We start from the raw sequence: 19,346 nt of genomic DNA, 5'->3' as shown, positions 1-19,346 counted from the left end.
TAGTATGATTCAATTTCAATAATGTAATTGATAGATTTTATCTAAAGATTTTTATTATGCCATCCAAGTATTGTTCCGGATACCCCTCATTGCAATAAAACTGTCATAAAACTCCTATTTGAAGCTGTCTGGGATAAGTAACTTGAGGGCATTTTTCGGTCGTGTAGACCGAGTTTTGACCTTTTGTATTAAAGTTGTAAGATATTTTGAGGTATCGCTCTTGGTTTTTTGCCTTCCAAGTATTTCAACATATTCTAAGCTGAAAAGGTCGATGTAGAGAAGTAGTAGTATAATGTGCTGTTAAGATGCTTTTAAATTTTCTAACATCTTTACCATATTCCTACTATTGTAATCTTTAACATTTTTAGTACAGAGAACGCGAACCCATTGGTTTAATGTATTTAAATCTTAATGATAAAATGATTGAGTAGTGATCCAAGGGGGCCAGAAATAAACTTGGCTTGAAAGTGTTAGACGAAAGTAATTAATCAATTAAAAAACACTTAGCTAAAGTCAAAGCACTGCAATCCGAGAAGAGTAAAAACTACAGACGAAATGTGTTAAAAACACATTTGCAGCTTTGCCAAATGATTATGAGAATGAGTAGTAACTTACAGGCTCCATGTTTTCATATTACCTCAATATATCCTCGACACATTCTACTACAACTACAACTTAATTGGATAATTTTGGCCTTGGGGAAGTCGGAAGAAGGGATGGGGGGACGGGGAAAGATGTTGATTAAAAGCTTTCTGTCGAACAGTAGAAGGCATGATATTCATTTTTTCTCCTATTTAAAATTAGTCTCATCTATTTTCACTTCGTTGGAGGAGCTAGTGGGATAAAACAACTTGGAAGCCATCCAAACTTCCACCCCACCAAAAGCCCTCCCCCAAAAAAATTAAAGTCAGCAGAACCACCAAACTTCCATTGCGTAGAAATTAAAAACTCGAGATGTGGAACCACATCCAAAACCATCTTCATTCTTTTGTCTATCAACGTGCCTTACATATGGAAGTCGAATTACTACTTGGAAGAGTAGATTTCTTCTGTACCAGGTGATCCATCAACAAGGCACTAACAATCGCTGCAAGAAATGAATAGCCATATCATAGAGCAGGGCAAAATGGCCTACAGTTGCGATTCAGCCAAAAACCAGGGATGGCGTCTATAGCCTCAAACTAAGATCAACATTTTCTCCTACATCACCATTGCAGTTGTCTGCTGGGGTTGCCACCTGGCCAACCTGCTTCTTAGCTGCAGGGAAGAAGCTAAAGAAAGGCGGCCGCATCGATTTGCTTGACCCTTGGCCTTGGACGGTATCGTCACTGCTTCCCTACAATATATGACAAACGCAAACTATTCAAAGACGGTCAACTTGAGACCATAAAAACTGAAGGAGAAACCTAAAAGAAGCCACTTAAGTAGAGTATGATCTTGCGCCTCGGGTTTCTTACTTGACTTGGCTGAGATCCAAATTCAGATAAGCTCTGGGGCCCTGAATTCGATAAAAAATGCCTGTACTGTGAATTCAAATTTCGGGCAGCAGCTGCTGGAGGCGCCAATGTAAGAAAATCTCCATCCAGGCCTCCATTTTGTCTGATGTTCACTTCCTTATGGGTTGCTTCAGCCTGGGTGCTTGATCTTGAAGGGCCTTCTCTGAAACTGATACAAGGATACTGTCAGACTATGGTAGTAACTTTTGACTGACGCAGGAAATATTATGCTAGATCAAGGTAGACCTGGTAACTGGAAATTCTGGTTCAGTAGTGGCAGTGCACCTGTTGCTGCATGAAGCAGGTTCATCTAATCGTGGTATGGGAGCAACGTAGCAAGGAGGATATTTGAAGTGAAAAGCAGGGGCTGGTGGAGTTTCCATAGGGAAGGGATATGGCCTCTTCATGCCAATCATCTACATTACATCATAAAAGGATTACAATCATCTACATATGAAACATAGGACTGAACTAAGAAAAGAAATAGCAAAACAGAAATGCCATAAACCTAGACGGAATGATTCTAATGCGCAAACAGGAGGAACATTACATTCAGTTACTCAATTTGGCAAAAGAGGAAAATTTTACTCAATTTGTTCACACGTCACAGGTGCAATCAACACTAAATTACAGAATTTCAGTAGCAAAACAAACTAAAAATCTAGAACAACTAAGAAAGCTGTCCCGGGAATCTCATTACTAGATGTTGACATATTCCGCTTGGTTTCAAAAACCCAAAGAATCTATTTTCAACAGTTCATTGAATAAAGGAAAGAAAACTATTACCTTCTCTTCATCTGGCCACAAAGGTGTGTAGTTGCTCGCACAAAAATTTTGGTTTGAAGGGGGCTCCATCTGGAAATTCAGTATAGGTGGAGATGAAATCGCTGATGAGATATTCACCTGCAATTACCAACAAATCATTTTCCTAAATGATCCCTCCAAAGACAAATACAACAGCTGATTACTAACGCAGATGGCAAAAAAAACAACAAAGAGCTTCACCAACCATCGATGAAGAAGATGGTGGAAGAAATTGTTGTGATCTTTGCAACACATTTGGGAGGGACAAAAAGGGAGTGGGATTGCTGGAACCAAAAGGCAAATTCGCATTGGACCGGTACGCGAATCCAAGATGATCCAAACTCTGACTCTCCCCATCAGTACTAAATTCACCGTTCCACACTTTAGGCAGAGCAGGGACAGCGGACCATCCTATCTCACCTCCTCCTTCAACGTTGAACGGTTTCGACAGTGGAACAGAGTTTGTATGCATAATATCAACACTTGGGATTGATGGGGTTGGCCTAAACAAAGAATTCGGCGAAGGAAGATCACTGGGTGATGGCGGTGGCAAAGGCACTGAATGACAAGAAGAAAAACTAGGCCTAAATGCGGGACATTGAGCAGCTAAACATGGAGAAGAATTACTAGGCGATATAATCTGATTAGGTGGCAATACATCGGCAGCTTGTAAAACTACCCCTATTTTCTGCTGTTCCTCCAATCTAATCTTCTCGAGCTGGGCAACACCTAACCCTCTTTGTGGGACCTTCTTCTGTTTCATCTTCTTCTGAGATCTACCGCTAGTACTACCACCACCAATATTACCACCACTGCCACTTGCCCCACCACCACTACTACTATTGCTATACTTTTGGCCATGGTCTTCTTGAGCCATGGTTGGGGTCAGCCATACAAAAGATCATTTCAGAGTCATTGATAGTAGTAGTACTGAGTAAATTTTAAAGAGAACCCACCCATTCCCTTTTATACATAGACCATCCAATCCCCATTTGGCATATAAATCAACGCCCCGTATTCTTGAGATACACAGAATCTTAGAAAAAAGAAAAAAGAACAGAGAACAGAGAAAATGGAAAATCTTGACAAATTAAAACAAACCCACAAACAGTGAGAAGAACCGAGAAAGAAACAAAATCTGCATAAATAGATTGCATATAATCTCGCAGGTCATGGAGTTATGACCGGCTACTTATATGGAAACAAGAACTTCCCCAAAATTCAGCAAAGATCACAACTTTTTGAAAAAAAAAAATGAAATGTTTTTCTATTTACTTACAGCACATCTTCCCCAAAATGTGCGTAGACAGAGAGAGAAAAAGGCTTTTTGAGAACAGAGAGAATCTGAAAGCTTCGGATTTTTCTCAAAACCCAGTTGGTAGTGTCTGAGAGACAGATCTCAAAGACAATTTAGCTAAATATGTTTCTGGGATTTTTAATAAAAAGTCGAGTACTACTACTACTACTGCTACTACTACAACAACAAAAGAACCCATATTTTCTTTTGCTCGTTTCACAGAGGAGAAAATAATAATAATAATAATGCCAAATCTAATGCATGGTCTCTTTTCACATTCCTAGTCTAATTAGTCGCCCAAATCCTCGCTCCACTCCTCCTTTTATTCCTAGACCGACTCTCAAGAAGGTACTTTCTCTGAGCTATAGATACCACACCACTGCAGCAGCCACTTCCACTTAATTGTGCTCGCTGCATCTTCCTATCTTAAGACTTTCCTTCCAATTTGTAATTCTTCCACATTCCTTTCTTTACCCTTTGTTTTTTTTTTGTTTTTTTTTTTAATTTACTTTCCATCCTACACGTCAAAATGTGGGTCCATATTTGAGTGGGTAATCATATATATATATATATACACTATTATAAATAAATCTAAAATCTATGCATGCAATGCAATTCACCAACAAGAGAAATGTCTCTAGTTTAGTCCATGGCAGAAAACTTTAGGCCTTGCTTGGATTGCTTGTTTTCGTTGGAAAATATTATCGTTTTTCGTGATTACATTTCCCTATCATTTTTTTCCCTCACATATATCAAATCGCTCGGCCTTGTTTGGATTGCTTGTTTCCGTCGGAAAATATTGTCGTTTTCCGTGATCACATTTCCCTATCACCTTTTTCCCTCACATATATCAAATCGCTATAGTAATTTTTCCATGAAAAATGACGGAAAATGCAATCCAAACACAACCCATAATTACAAAATCCCTAGTATTTACAAGATTTAATTAGTTAGGTTGAGTTCTGAAGCCATAATTCTTTAATTAAAGCTAGAATTAAGAAATAATCGTCTGGCTGTAAATTTATTTTACATAGTACAATTTTTTTGGTAAGTTGGAACATTTTTCCCGTCATCAATAGTCGGAATAAATATTAATTGATTTTCTTTCTTAGAATATTTTGAATCAACAGTTGGCATGTCGCAAATTTACTGGAATTGATTAAAAGTTTTCAAGTCTTTCTAGAAAAGAGGTTGGATTTTCCGGAAATCATATAGCCATTACATCATCGGTGGGGATTGGGGACGAGTGCATTCATTTTTACTTTTTCTTTTTTTTTAAAATTTTTTTTTTCTGGTTGATAAGAGTATGATAAGTTTGTTAACATTTCAAAAAAAGGTAGGAAGAAGAGAGAACTTAAAAGCGACAGCCCAAAAGAAGATTCATGCGATCCCTACATTGTCCAATGAGATATAGTAGTATTTGATTGTGGTTTATCTAAGTCAAAAAGGGATGGATTATGGATATAATCTAACGCCTTGAGAATGAAAATCTTCTTCTTGATTTTTGCTAGGTTCATACAAAGAAAAAAAAAATCCATTCTCTTTAGAAAAGAATCCAAACTGCTATTACATACAAATATACACCCCTTGAATTTCTGAATCAGGATTGTGGGATGTGAAAATTTTTAGCCTAGACATGGAAATTGGAATGAAGCTAAGCATGCAAAATGCAGTGATGATTTTTGACACAACATACTAAGTAAGCATGCAAAATGCCTGCAGTGTGTAAAACTCTCTTCTTCTTCTTTTTTTTTTACGGCAATGATAATATTTATATAACATAATCTATTCCAATTTAGGGAAAGGAGAGTCTTAAAAGAAAGATCGTATACAAAGGGCTAATAAGTATAAGAACCTACGGCTGGCTGTGTGCGTAAACTTCGAAGTTCAACATTTAAACCTGAGTTATCAAATATTTATCCCTGGCCCAATCTATATGTTCCTGCAACAAAATCCTGGTGAGTAACAACTGGCTTTAGATTCAGCAGTTTTACTTGAGTATCAATCTTTTTTTTTTGAAAAAAAAAAAAAGGAATCATCTCAGAGGTCAAGATAACTGAAAACATCACCAAATCTCCACTAGCTTTTATGTGCCAATGGATTTGGCTTTCAGAATGGTCCCACCTTAGTCTCAACAAACTGCCTCTAACTTATTGAAAAGAAAAGAAAACATTTAATTTATAGTATCTGGAAGAGGGCCATCCATCGGCCAGGACAGGACTGTGGAGCCTCCATGACATTGACACCAACTCCATTGTCATTTGTGCATCCAAGATCTTGTTACATGTACAAGATTTAAAGGGCATCTATTTCTGAAGATTCTGTCTCTCTTTTTTTTGCTTTTCTTTTTAGGCTTTTACATGTTAGTTTTCTTGAACAATTGATTAGAACAGTGACAAATCTTTAGTGGGATTTTTGCCATTCTCTTATTTTGTTTCCTATATAATTTCTTTGGGGTTTGAATCATTAAATTCTTTCTCTTGTTTGGTAGGTTTTGAATACTGCAAAAAACTTTTTATTAGGGGATCCAATGATGAGGATGAAATCCCTTCAGGGTTTTTCTGAGGAAATTAAGGAGCATGCCTGGTCACAAACTAGTATAATTTGATTGCCATTCCTTTTCTCAGTTAAAAAATCACTTAGAAGAACATGGAAAGAAATATACACGAAAGGGAAAAACCAGATACTCTACTACTAAACAAAGAACATGGACCATCATCTATGGCTTAGATGCGATTTAAGTAGAAAATCACTTAGATTTAATTTTTTTTTATTCAAAATCTAATGATGCAAGGTAAAAAAAAAAAAAGAATAGTTATTATATTATGCTACATTCATTAAAGTCATGTGTGGGAAATCACACACACACAAGGAAAAGAAGAAGAAGAAAAAAAATTTTTGAAGAAGAAGGGCTAGAACAAAAGCAATTGAAGAAGGCCAATCTATCTTTTTCAACGACTTGGATTAGGATTTCAATTTGTTGGCCATTCCTCTTTTACAAATCTCAAATCTTTCAAACTTGGCCAAACAAATGCACTTACCCTTTTGTGCAACCTTCACCTCCTCTCCTCATTGTCCCTCCTAAAAGGGAAATTATGGTAAGTGCACAAATAAATATCAGATCTTTGTAGTGTAAGTTTTAGTTTTGAATATACGTCTTGATGTAACGCCTTTGGCTTTCTTTGAGGCAACTTTTTTGGCATAGGTTACTTGGGTGCTAATTTAAGTTAAAAAAAAAGCCTTAACTTTATCAATCTACGGGCTAACTTTTATTTGTCTTTTTTTTTTTTTTTGGGGTTGGAGCATAATAATATGATCTGTGTGCTACCATGTCATGAACCAATACGGTTTTCCTCATCTTTGGTTGACGTTGAATTTTAATTTTGGACATTATATACCACTGATTTTTTTTTGGACATTACACATCTAACAACGAGTGGTCCCGTAGCTCAGTTGGTTAGAGCGCTGGTCTTATGAGCCGGAGGTCGCGAGTTCGAGCCTCGCCGGGACCATTTCGTGACCAATTTTGATTGAAAAAAATTGGTTCATTGGAACCAAATTTATTGGTTTTAATTAGATAGTTTTTTATAAGGCAATCAGAAGATTGCTTCCTTCTTTTTATTTGCTAGTTTGGTCCGGATATCAAATAACGATCTGTATAATTTTTTTGTCACCAAAACTCTGATCCTACTACCACTTTTGGGTCCCCAGTGTAGGTCAATGACAAAAGAAGAAGAAGAAATTAAATTACATAATTGATTGAACTGGACTGCCAACTGAATACTATGTGCTACCTTATTCCGGCCACCCTCTTTGGTGACAGCTGAGCTTCTTGCAGGTCACACAACACCTTCAATTTAGTTGGCTTGTCAAATTTTACCCAAGCACTTCTAATTTTTTTCTTCTTTTCTTTTTTTTTTTTGGGCCAAGTATTCATTCAATGTTTCTCCTCTCGCATCAGCATATTTTTCTTATAACTCACCATTCTTTACTTCTTTCTGGAGAGTAAAAATACTCTTGCAGCTTTACTGTTGTGTCCTGCTTCTAACTTCCCATCAAATTGCATCTTCTTTTTTTTTTTTCCCATCTTTGTTGCTTCTCAACAACAGCAACAAAATTTTCCCTTTTTCCTGCTTCGTAGTGGGAACAATCTGAAACTGAATTCAGGGATTGAGGAGAAGCCTCTGATCAAGTCAAGTATGGGATCAGGTGATTGGTTTAAAACATTTATTAGCTTAAAGAAAGTGAAGGAAGACGGATCTAAACACGGAAAGGTAACTTTTCTACCCAATCATTGTTCTATATCTCCAAACAAGTTGTTTAGAACGTCCTGATAATTTACTTCTTGTTTAGAACGTAAAAAAGTACTACTATACTATTATTTAAATAATATCCCCAAATTTTTTTTCCTCACTATTAGCAGCAAGGTACTTTCTTCACTAGAAAAACAAAACTACTGTTTGGATTGGCCATTTTTTCAAAAATAAAATTTTTTAAATACTATATTACAGTAATATATAAATAAAAATAATTTAAAAAATATCTCATCCATACAATATATCAAATATTTCAAAAAATATTTATAATAAAAGTAATTTATATGTGCTGCTATAGTAAATTTTTTCAACACCATCCCATAAAATAACTTCTCCAAACCCCCCGACCCCACATGAGTAAAGTCCTTTAATTGGCTGCTTACTGGGCTCACTCGCTTTGCACGTGGACTCTATATTCTTTTCGCACATCTGGAATATGAAATTGTTTGAAACAGGGAAAATCTGCGCCGGCCCAAAAAGCAAATGGGTCCATGTGGAGGTATCTCTCTGGTAAAGAGTCCACGGCTCTGGCTATCGCAAATGGATCGTCCAGTAAGAGGTCCAGAAGGAGGGGAATTACAGAGGATACTGCTGCCACTCGAATTCAGACTGCCTTCAGGAGATATGTGGCAAGTGTACTTTAAAGCCTTATTATCATTATATTTCTTTCTCTCTCTATCATGGAAATGATAAGCTCGTCTAAAAATTATTGATCTTGAATTGAAAATGGTGTCCTAAGGGTTGCTGCTATTGTGGAAAGGCTAATGGACTGAAAAGTAGTCACCGCTGTACACAAATCATTTGAATGTTTGGATTTGATTCAAAATATATACTGAATCTTTGTAAATACACAATCCACTTCGACCCCAGAAAAAGTTAGGAGACGTGTAGCAACATAATCAATAAAGTTGAAAGATGAACTAAACTACTCGATATTCAAATCGATTTTGACTCGGTTAGAACTCGTTGGAATTTGATTTGTCAAGTAGTCAAGCAAAGTTTGAACAACCTTCTATTTTCGATAACATGCAAATTCAATAATAATAAAAACTCGGTCAAACTTGATTTGGCAAATAAACAAGTCAAATTTGAACAAAATTTCAAGTTCATTAAAATAATCAAACAAACTTGAACGCTAGAGTATTTGGTTTAATTAGACTCGTTTATATCCCTAATAATCAATCGTCGTGCATCATTGGCGACAATTTGAGGCTATAATTGTAGTGAACTTTTGTTTCTATTTGTAAATTAATTATGAAACACACCCTCAATGGATACATATTTTTGTGACGTGTGCATCTAAAACGATATGTCTCAATTCAATTTGGTTTTGCAAGGTTAATTGTATCATATTAGAAAAATTGAAAAGTTCAGCAGACGTGTTGATCCAACTAGACAATGAGAATGAGGAAAGCAATCGGAAAATTATGCATGCTTTGGGGTGCATTTTGCTATTAACCCTTTTCAACTTTACAATAATGTAGGCAAGGAAAGCGGTACATCGACTAAGAGCAATAGGAAGATGTAGAGGTGCTATAGCTGCTTTGACCGCCGAAAAGCAAGCATCTTCTGCTCTGATCCATATACATTTTTGGAACAAAATGCAAGCTGAGATTAAAGCTCGTCGACAAGGGATGGTCAACGAAAACCGAATACAGCAGAAGAAGCAAGAAAACAGGCTGAAACTTGAGGCTAAGCTTCAAGAACTAGAGGTAACGAACACAGTTCTCAGTCCAGCTAACTATCAGTTGCCATCCAATTGAATTTGAATTGGCCACGTTGTATTAGCCCGCCCTTTATTCATTGTTTCCTCCAGTACAGACTGCAGAGCTCATTAAATTGTGAATCAATGTGATCTGTGTCTCTTGTCTCTTGCCAGAAGGCCCTGAATCCATTATCATCATGTCTTGCTTGTGTTATATAACGGCCTAATAAAGGGACCCTTATGCATATTTTGAATTTCGAGTCCCGAAATTTGGCAACCATGTACTATATGCTTTGCTTTTGAGGAGCCAAGAGAAAATTGTTGACGATGCTTGCGAAATATGCATCACCAATGCCACCTGATAGGAATATTAACTTGACATTATCTACTAGTAATGGTTGTATCATTCTAATAATAAACAGGTTGACTGGTGTGGTGGCTCTGAAACCATGGAAGAAATTCTCCAAAGGATACAACAAAGAGAAGTTGCAGCTGTTAAAAGGGAACGTGCCATGGCTTATGCCTTTTCTCATCAGGCAAGCTGCTAAAATCCATCAAAATGATCTTTGTTCCGGAACGGCATTGGCTCGAGTTAATAACAACAAACTATTATCTCATTTTGTAGTGGAGGGCGAATTCTAGCCACTACTTCGGCCAGGCTTATTATGATCTCGGAAAAGATAGCTGGGGATGGAGCTGGAAAGAGAGGTGGATAGCAGTTCGTCCATGGGAAACCAGAGTTCTAGCCAACTCAAAGAAAGTTCATTCCAAGCAGGGAGACAGAGTATGGAAAACCACAAGCCCTGCTGCCATGAAACTCGTTGTCACAGTTAAACCCTCATTATTCAACGGGAAAGGTTTGCATCAGGCAAGACAACTCCCTGACCATATCATCGAGAAGCAAGCTAGCCAAAAAACTTAAAAGAGCCAATTAATGATTCAGAACATGGGGCCAAAAAACCCAAAAAAAAAAAAAAAAAAGAAGAAGTTACAATACCGGTTCTGCGTAAATTATTCTGGCTTGGTGTGCGACGAAATTGAAGAAAACGGCCCATCATTTCTGTACAGAACAAAGGGAAGACCTGTTGAGATAATCCTACATTACTATTATATACTATATTGCTAATTATGTCGATGATGATATTTTACGTCGTTTTGTGAGATATTCGTACATGACCTGGATCGAGTACAATAAGTGTGTACTAGCGTACAAACATTTGTTCGACTGATAGATACTTCTGCAATAATCAGGTGTTTTGGGTCCTTGGGAGGATGGATAAATTAATTTCATGTCCTGTTTTTACCTGATTAATGGTCCAACCCAATGGAAAAGATAGCTCTTTTCGCATTATTTATGTTGTCCATATTTCATTTAAGAACCTAAAAGCAGTACGATCCAACTAATAAATTCAGCGCATAGAATCTCGTACCGCTTACTGTTGTGTTTCCATTCAGTGGCTGCAAACGAGTACCAAACATCACCTCTCCAACAGCATTTGAGGGTATTTTATGAAGAAGAACTAATAACATTTGAGGGTCTTTGCTAATACGAACTGCCCTTTTCTCAATCTACATAATCTCTCAATCACATATATTCTGCAAATCCAAACGAGGTACACACCCTCCTGTATAGTACTCATCGACCATAAAGAAGTACCAACAACCATGAGCAATTGTCACCATCTTAACAGCAGCCAAGTCCTATATTTTTCTTCCTTTTCCCCAAAAGAAAACGAAATTCCAGCGAAATTTTGAGATTTTTATGAGGCACAGAGATTTGCAGATGTAGGGGACCATGAACCGTGCCAAATACTACAATTTGGTGGCATCCATCTCTATATCTTTCCATAATTGAGCTTCGTCATCTCATTTCACCCATAATAATTGCTAGGTTCCTCAATTCCTCATGCAGCTGACCTTCACTTGGCCCCACAGCTTCTGTTCCCTCGTTTCATCCATCTACCATACCCTTTAATTACAGAACATTACCTTAGATTCCTCAACAACTTGACTTTGATGCTAAACCAACCTTGACAGACCTACAACTATGATTCAAATCCACCTCCCTCTTACACAATCTAGATCCTGCAGTGAAAGCAACAGCTAAAACGTCTAAATTAATATTCACTTTTTCGAGTAATCGTAAATGGACTCGAGAAATTAAAGGCTTTCAACACCTCTCCTCAAATCACTTGCTGCTAAAGAGGATATTTTGGGACTCATTCAATGTGGTCAATCTATACCAGAAAGGCTCAATGGCTTGTAAGACGAAATTAATGAGAATCATTGTGCCAGAATGACTGTAAAAGATACAAAACTTCGAAGCAAATTGAATTGTATGCTCAGCTATCTGCAGTAGCCAGGTACTCTTGACTCTTAATGACTCCGCTGTGCATTGAAAATGACCTGTCTTGCAGTGCTCCCAAAACTTCAAGCATCGATAGAGATGTAAAACATCAGTCATTCTATCAATTCTCTTTGTGGGTTAAGGAAGTTGCTGGAGCATGAAATAATGCATTACAAAGCTGTATTGCATCAAATTGCCAAGAAAGAACCTTTTTTTCTTTTTAATAGAAAGGACTGTTTCATCTGCATGATGAATTGACCAACCCCATTCGTTAATTGTCCATCTTTTTCGAGTTGAGAAAGCAAGAACAAGCCCAAATACATGCAAACTCATCCATCCTTTCACCTCTCTTGGATTGCCTTGTTATCATAGAAAACAAAATGCTAGTTATGGTAGTCGGATATGCTCTAGGGTGTGACATGAACGTATTCATCAAAGACAGTAGAACTTGTTCAGCAGGTCTAATTCATAAACAGAAATTTAAGCAAACAGTGACAAACATGACAGCAACAGCAATCTGAAATTCGCTCTAAGGCGTCACATGAACATATTCATCGAACACATTGGAACATTTTCAGCAATTCTAGTTCATAAAGAGAAACTGAAGCAAGCATCACCACAAAACCAACAGACACAAAGCAAATTCCAAATAACTTAACAAAGTTGAGCTACAAGAGCTCGTTTAAACATGAAGCTAAAGCTGGGAAGTTAAACAAATTTAACATAGCATGCTAAACCGGGATTGAAAAACCTGAAACTACACTCAGAATTCTTCTTCCCGTGGTAGGCGCCATTATTGAGTTAAACTCACTGAATTCTCTCTGCTCCAATTGCAGCAATTTTGAAGCTCTAGCAGCGACAAAGCTGAAAACTTGGAACTCCAAGATTGCCCACCGCAACTGCAATTTAACTCCTGCAAATTAAGCTTAATGTAGCAGTATAACCTTTTCAAAAAGATTCAATCTTTCTATCAACTTAATCGGCAATATCTGCAATCAAATTATTGAATTCTAGGAAAATTTACCTGTAATGCAAAAAGAGAGGGAAATTGCAGTTGTTTTGAGCTAACTCAATGGCGAGAATCTGAGGAAGCAGAGGATGGCTTGTCTGATATGCCATCGTGCTCCTCTTCTTCACCTTGAATTCGTGCAGGAATGCGGAACCCTGAGAATCCGCCTACTCCAGGGGCAAATCCAATGCCAGATATCGACGATGGATAAATTGGCAGCACTGCCTGATGGTGTGGAATGTGATGATCTGCAGTGGCGATGGATATAGCTGATGGATCCATCCAAGCACGAATTGAAGGTGTATTACTGGACTGAAGGGGTCCCCTCTGAGAAAAAAGCTGGTTTTGGCCGAACAATTGCTGCAGGAAAGGCTGAGGCGTCGCCTGCGAATTGAACAAGTATCCTCCTGCTCCTGCACCACCACCGTCTCCACTGGCATTCCAAGCACTCAGTCTCTGATGAAACCGGCCTAATTCTGCAGGCTGCTGGTGGTGTTCAGACCAGGCTGCAGCATCATACCCACCAAGTTGAGTATTTCCAGAGAAAAGGGCCTCACCTTGTTCAGGGTGTTGGCTTGTGGGATGGTTCTGATGATGCTGAGCTTGTTGTTGGTTGTGATGGTGGAGCAAAATGGGATCTTGAAATGACTGCAAAGAAAGCCGCAGATCTTGGGGGTGACTACTGGTTCTTGAGAGCAAATCTGGAGGTGGAAAGCTCTGAAATTGCATAGCTGAGGAATTAGCCTCAGCAGAAGCCCCCATTGGGAAAAAGGACTTGATAGTATCAGCAATTGAGTCCGAGTCCAGAGAAGGAGGCAGAAAACTCGAGCTATTTCCACTTGGATTTGCAGCACTATCAGTTTGGTGCAAGCCCTGTTGGGCATTTTCACTGCCCAACATTGGCATTACCCTTTTACTAGAAGGGCCAGCAGCAATAGCAGCGCCCACCACATCATCATGGTGGGTGACACCTAAATGTTGCTGCTGCTGGTTTTGAAGATTATCAGCTCGACTTTTTTGGGCTTGCTGGTCTTGCTCAAAACTCGTGTTTGCTGCCACTGAACCAGTTGTGGGATGCCAAGCAGGCAGTTCGGCAAGCTCATCAATAGCAGACTTGGCTTTCTTGATGAGCCAATCGACAGCTTTACTGGGGCGGTCGTAGCCAAGGCGGTCTTGGACATCGTAGAATTGAATGGCAGTGTGGGCAGATAGCCTCACACGGCGGTCCCTTGGGCCTTTGGCAGTGCAGACCTTGCTGTGGCGGTCTTTGCGCCCCGTAGACCTCACAATGTGCCCGCCTTGGACTTCCACGATCTCGCCGGCCCCAGTGCTGTTCCTTAAACCGCTTAGTCTTGAAGAACTTTGGCGGGTTGTGGGTTGCTGCTGCTGCTGCTGTTGAAGTTGGTGGTGGTGGTGAAAATTTTCTCCCATTTTCTCTCGCAATCTCGCATGTTCGTAGTCTTCCGGTTCGGTTGAAGACGAAGAAGGGAAGTAGGAGCGTTTCTTTGGTGGCTGGGATGTTTCGGGCGGTGCTGCTGATAAATAGAGCAGCTGATGGTTTAGGAGCAGTTGGGATTGTTGGTGGGCTTGGTCTTGTTCTTGTTCTTGTTCTTCCTCTTCTTCCACGTCTTCTTCTTGGCGTCCTGCAGAGATAGGGACTTGGGATGGTTGGTTTGGGTTCGGATAATGATGATGATGATGATTCCTCTGAGGATCCAGACTCAGACCCTTGTGATGCTTTTGTTGATGTTCCAGCTTTTGATTGATGGTGAGAAAACTTTTTATTCTTAGTGGGCTGTTGTTGTTTGCTCACTCTGTTCTCCACTACTTTCCTCTTCTTTGTTATGCTGCTTCTGCTGCCACAATTCTGAAATCTGATACTGCTGCTGCCTCTTCCAAAAGGCCCTGCCATTCAACCTTCCTAATTCCATCACCCCTCAACCACACAAGAAAAACTCAAAAATACTAGACCCAAAAGGCTAAGCTACCCTCCCACTTAGCCTAACCCATCTCTCTATATTTCTTTTCCCCTTTCCAGAGAGCCTTTATTTATATAGGCTGCTGCTGCTCCTGCTCTGCTGCTCCTGCTCTATTTGCTCTATCTCTACTGCTAGTACAACAACTATTACAACTACTGCAACTGTAAAGAAGTACTTATGGAGAGATAGTACCGAGTAAGAGAACTGATAATTTTGCTTTTGTACCTTTCGGTTGAAGAAGCAGAGAGTCCAAATTCAGGAACCCTCCCAGTAATTTTCCTGCAAAATTTTCATTTTTTTTTTTTTGATAGAAGAGAGAGACCAGGGCAGGGCAGGGCAGGGCACACAGCTGTATAAGCAAATGGGAGGGCTGTGAAGGATATGAAAAAGGGGGAAAAAAAAAAAGGTGACTTGTTTTTTTGGCTATAAGAGCCTTTCTTGATGCCACTGGGAAGAGTGGCAGCGTTTGGTCAGAAAGGAGATTAAAGATATTGGTGATCTCATCACTGTCCTCCTCTGCTGTTTTTGCTTTGCTGTGCTGTGCTGCTCCCCCCTTGTTTTTGTACAGCCTATACAACAAGTACCAGACTTCCAATTTTTCATTTCATTTTTTTTTCTAGTTAAAACTGAAATGGGCTTATTAGTTTTTACTTTACACTACTAATTTCCTCATGTCTCTGGCACCTTCTCTGGTGTCCAGTAGTAGTAATCTACTATTATTTTTAACTTGTTCAGCTTAATTAGTTAAATACAGAAGAGGATGGATGTCTTAGGCTGGAATTTTATATGGTGGGGTTTTGGGGGTTTGGTTTTGGTTATAGAATTGTTTATAGTTAGTTCAAAGGGATGTGTGCTTTGGTTTTTGTTAGATTCTACTTACTTACTTGTCCGACTAAATTATTCTATCTTGTTAAGATAGATAGAGAGGGATGGATTACTTCAAATGCCACCACCACCCCCTTCCTGAAAATGACCTCGTACAGCTTTTGTGGTTTCTCTGGCTCCCTTTCCTTTTTTTTTTTTCTTTCTTCTCTCTCCCCCTTTATTGCTTCACTTAAAAGAAACAAAATCATCCATCCCTTCTCTCAAATTTCACTCTCCCAACCGACCGACCTTTTTCTCGTTTACTGGATTACTGTATCTGGCATCTCTTTCAGCCTGTCTCTTTATTTTAGCTTCACTTTTCGAGTAAGCATATTTTAAGATTGATGAACAAATTGTTTATTAGTATTTATTTCCCATTCCCAAATCCTGATAGCAATTGACTACACTTTTCCTGCACTTCGGGGTTGGATCGGATGGTTTCGAAATAGTCTAATTAGGTCGTGAGATCGTGTGTTCGAATCATCTTTCTATCGCTTGTATATTCTTGGGGTCGCGGTGTATAAGTACAGGAAAATTAGTCTGATAAAGTCGGGACACTCCCTGTGTTAAAAAAAAAAATTTTTGACTACACTTTTCCTATTTCACCTTCTTTTGAAAAAAAAAAAAAAAAAGAAGAGGAAGAAGAAGAAGTTGTTGGCAGATAAAATGAGAAATGAAAGGAGGAGGCCAAAAATAACCAGTAATGATCAGCTTTTGGCTGAGGGCTCAGATTTGTCTGGCGGGGTTTTGGCAAAATCATCACCAAGACCATACAACTACATGTCACGACCTCTTTTTTTCTTTCTTTTTTGGCAGTACAATCTTTTTCAGCGAATCAGTGTACTTATCTATCTTCATCATGATGGCTAAACTTCCATCTACCTTTTAAGCAGCTCTTTTACTGCAATTAGCACTATGCCTGCTTCCACTCCAAACATACTTTTCACATGCAACGACTTCAACTATCCAGTTGGCTGCCCCTTCAGTGCTGTTCTAAAGTTGGGATGGAGAGGGAAGAAAAAACAGTAAAGTACTCTTATTAAAGTATCAGAATAAAATGATCTTCAGAGAGGTGTTGACTAAGTGGTGAGCAGATTCGCGTGAAGAAATGAAGCAGAAGACCGAAGTCAAGTCAAGTAAACCAGAAAAATATCTATCAACTAGCTCGTCGACGGAAACTTTTCTCCGTCCAGAGCAATCGTCGAGATTCTTTATTGGCATCCCCCCTCCTCCCCCTCCACCTCCCTAATCCTTTTTTCACTTTTCTTGGCATGTTAAATTTTTTTTTTTTTAAGCAAAATGGTGTATATGTGCGTTTTTATTGTGTTTGTTGGGGAGGGGGGGGGGGGGGGAGAGGGATAGATTATGTACCTGCAAATTTTTATTCTTCTAACTACAGTTGCAAATTTTAACAAACTCGAAATTGAATTCAAATTCATCAAGCTCTCAATATAAAATTTGAATTTGAATTCGCTTTCAAATTCAAGTGTATAAAAAATAATTATTTTAAAAAAATAAATAAAATAATAAAATATTATGAATATATATATAATTTTATTATTAAAATAATATATATGAAATCGAATCAACTCGCGAGTTAGAACTCGACTTGATTAGACTGAACTCGAGTCGAATTTTTGACTCAAATTAGATTGCGAGCGATTTAACTCATATGCAACTCTACTTCTAACACTAACTCATCTCACACATAAATTGGCATTGGATTCCATTCTGATTCGATCAAATTATGTGGATTGGGTATCCTATCTTTTGGAGGAAATCATATTGGATCTCAAGGGTTTTGAGTCAACGGGTATTTTGTCCACCCCTAATGGCCTTACTAGCTGAATTAACTAGAGTTATTATCTAAAAAATTATGAATTCTAATTACTTGAAAGGTCTTTTTGTACCCTAAGGCTATTCAAATTACGCGCTTTTTTGTGTGCCGGTCTTCATCACGTCAGCAGGGCATTAGCTAGGACTAAATAGAATCAAATAGAGCTTAAAGGACTTGAAATTAATCAAATTAAATCATCAATATATATATATATATATATTGGAGAGCAAGGGTGGAAAATGCGAAAATTTGAATTCAAAACTTATAAATTCTAAAATCCCAACTTTAGATTACTAAATTAAAACATCATCGCCAATACGTGAATGAAGAAAAATTGTAGGCAACCTTCGAATGCAGAATTTACGGACTCCCCAAGGGTCACGGCATTGTCTTTGATAGCAGTAATAAACCACTGCAGTAGCTCTGCATGACAGACAGTCAGTCTTGCAAACAAGATAAGAGTGGAATTTAACTCCACGCTTTACATCCACAGGATTTGTACTTTATAGCGTCTGACAAATATTTCATCAGTTTTGGATTATTATTAAACAGATAAGAACAGGAGTATCGTTTGTTTATAGATTCCAAAAACTGCCAACACGCTTCAAAAATCACCACTGCCTAATTTCCTATCTCAACTCTCCAAAATAATTTCCGGCCAATAATAATAGAGTGAATCTTATATACACTGACAGTATATATACTATTATCACCGTTAGATTCATGACATGTGTGTAAAAGTTAAATTTCAAATTCAAATTTCACGAAGTTGTTATTCATCCAATGCTAACATCGCATGCATTGTCAGTGTAGAAAAAATTAATTCATAATTTAATATTCATTCCATTTTTTGACCTCTTTTACTTCGATTAAATAATAGAAAAATCCGAACATATCAAGAAAAAATAACCTCTTTTTTTTTTTTTGGCATACCAACTAGCAGAAAATGCAAATGGCAACGAAGGCATTTGGCAGCGAAGTAAAAAGATGCATGATTTTTTATTTACTGAACCTTTGTATGATGGATTTGGGACAATTTAGAATAGTCCATTAATTTTTCACTGAAAAACGCTGGGCGCTGACAATCCTCGAGCACTTGATTTGTAATGTCTGCTATCACCGCCACCGCGAACCCTCCGTGCAGTTCTAAAGGGAACACTACTGCATTAGTTCAGGACCAAAAATACTCAAATCTCGGGTATACATTTCTTTAATTCTACGTGCTCCAGATTATTATCTAGCATTAGGGGTTGTTTAAATTTTGGAAAACAATAAAGAAAATTGGCCGATCCGATATAGATTGGATTTCAAAATTCGGTAAGACGGAATTTGGTAATATCAAAATATATTAAATTATAATGTTTAGTAAAAAAAAGTTTGGGAATAAATATAAAAAATACGTTACCAAATTATATTATATTATATTATATATATTAGTTATATGTACACATACACACATATTATTACTAAATATTAATTAGTAATGAATAAGTAATTAGTTGACTACTGAATACTAACTAATAATCTAGTACAATATTACCATCTAAATTGATTGAATTTTATTAGAAAAACATATGGCATATTATTTTAGCGCAACAATTTTTTTTAGATACAATTAAAATATGTTAGCTTATTTTTTACATTTCTAATTATGGATATTATCGAATTGCCAGTTCTTTGGCCGAAATCTAG

General features: G+C 37.9%; 3 protein-coding genes and 1 non-coding gene across 8 annotated transcripts; 2 read left to right on the top strand and 2 right to left on the bottom strand.

Annotated features, from left to right (window-relative positions):
* Positions 1-941: 941 nt before the first annotated feature.
* Positions 942-3,995, bottom strand: LOC113743708 (uncharacterized). 3 transcript variants are annotated; one of them, XM_027271772.2, is made up of 5 exons: positions 2,506-3,995; positions 2,283-2,399; positions 1,743-1,912; positions 1,458-1,665; positions 942-1,336 (listed from the first exon to the last, which is right to left on the bottom strand). In XM_027271772.2, the coding sequence occupies exons 1-5, from the start codon at positions 3,175-3,177 to the stop codon at positions 1,169-1,171; spliced, it is 1,335 nt and encodes a 444-aa protein (XP_027127573.1). In that variant the 5' UTR covers positions 3,178-3,995; the 3' UTR covers positions 942-1,168. The 3 variants fall into 3 exon arrangements, with proteins under 3 accessions (XP_027127573.1, XP_027127574.1, XP_027127575.1); XM_027271773.2 differs by having other exon boundaries at positions 1,458-1,659; XM_027271774.2 differs by having other exon boundaries at positions 1,782-1,912.
* A 3,040-nt stretch (positions 3,996-7,035) lies between these two features.
* Positions 7,036-7,109, top strand: TRNAI-UAU (transfer RNA isoleucine (anticodon UAU)). The gene has a single exon. It is a non-coding gene; the product is annotated as a tRNA-Ile (tRNA).
* A 259-nt stretch (positions 7,110-7,368) lies between these two features.
* On the top strand, positions 7,369-10,908 carry LOC113688075 (protein IQ-DOMAIN 10). Its single transcript, XM_027205723.2, has 5 exons — positions 7,369-7,871; positions 8,369-8,542; positions 9,398-9,625; positions 10,041-10,154; positions 10,244-10,908. The coding sequence occupies exons 1-5, from the start codon at positions 7,797-7,799 to the stop codon at positions 10,538-10,540; spliced, it is 888 nt and encodes a 295-aa protein (XP_027061524.1). The 5' UTR covers positions 7,369-7,796; the 3' UTR covers positions 10,541-10,908.
* A 1,558-nt stretch (positions 10,909-12,466) lies between these two features.
* Positions 12,467-15,495, bottom strand: LOC113688074 (transcription factor TCP4-like). 3 transcript variants are annotated; one of them, XM_027205720.2, is made up of 2 exons: positions 12,990-15,495; positions 12,467-12,890 (listed from the first exon to the last, which is right to left on the bottom strand). In XM_027205720.2, exon 1 carries the CDS (start codon positions 14,403-14,405, stop codon positions 13,035-13,037), a length of 1,371 nt encoding a protein of 456 aa, XP_027061521.1. In that variant the 5' UTR covers positions 14,406-15,495; the 3' UTR covers positions 12,467-12,890; positions 12,990-13,034. The 3 variants fall into 3 exon arrangements, with proteins under 3 accessions (XP_027061521.1, XP_027061522.1, XP_027061520.1); XM_027205721.2 differs by having other exon boundaries at positions 12,467-12,864; XM_027205719.2 differs by having other exon boundaries at positions 12,467-12,878; positions 12,990-15,493.
* Positions 15,496-19,346: the final 3,851 nt, after the last annotated feature.

This window comes from Coffea arabica, chromosome 5e, assembly GCF_036785885.1.
Source record: "Coffea arabica cultivar ET-39 chromosome 5e, Coffea Arabica ET-39 HiFi, whole genome shotgun sequence".
Classification (NCBI taxonomy): Eukaryota; Viridiplantae; Streptophyta; class Magnoliopsida; order Gentianales; family Rubiaceae; genus Coffea; species Coffea arabica.
The sequence above is the reverse complement of the archived record's forward strand: the minus strand, read 5'-3'. Positions and strand labels throughout refer to the sequence as shown.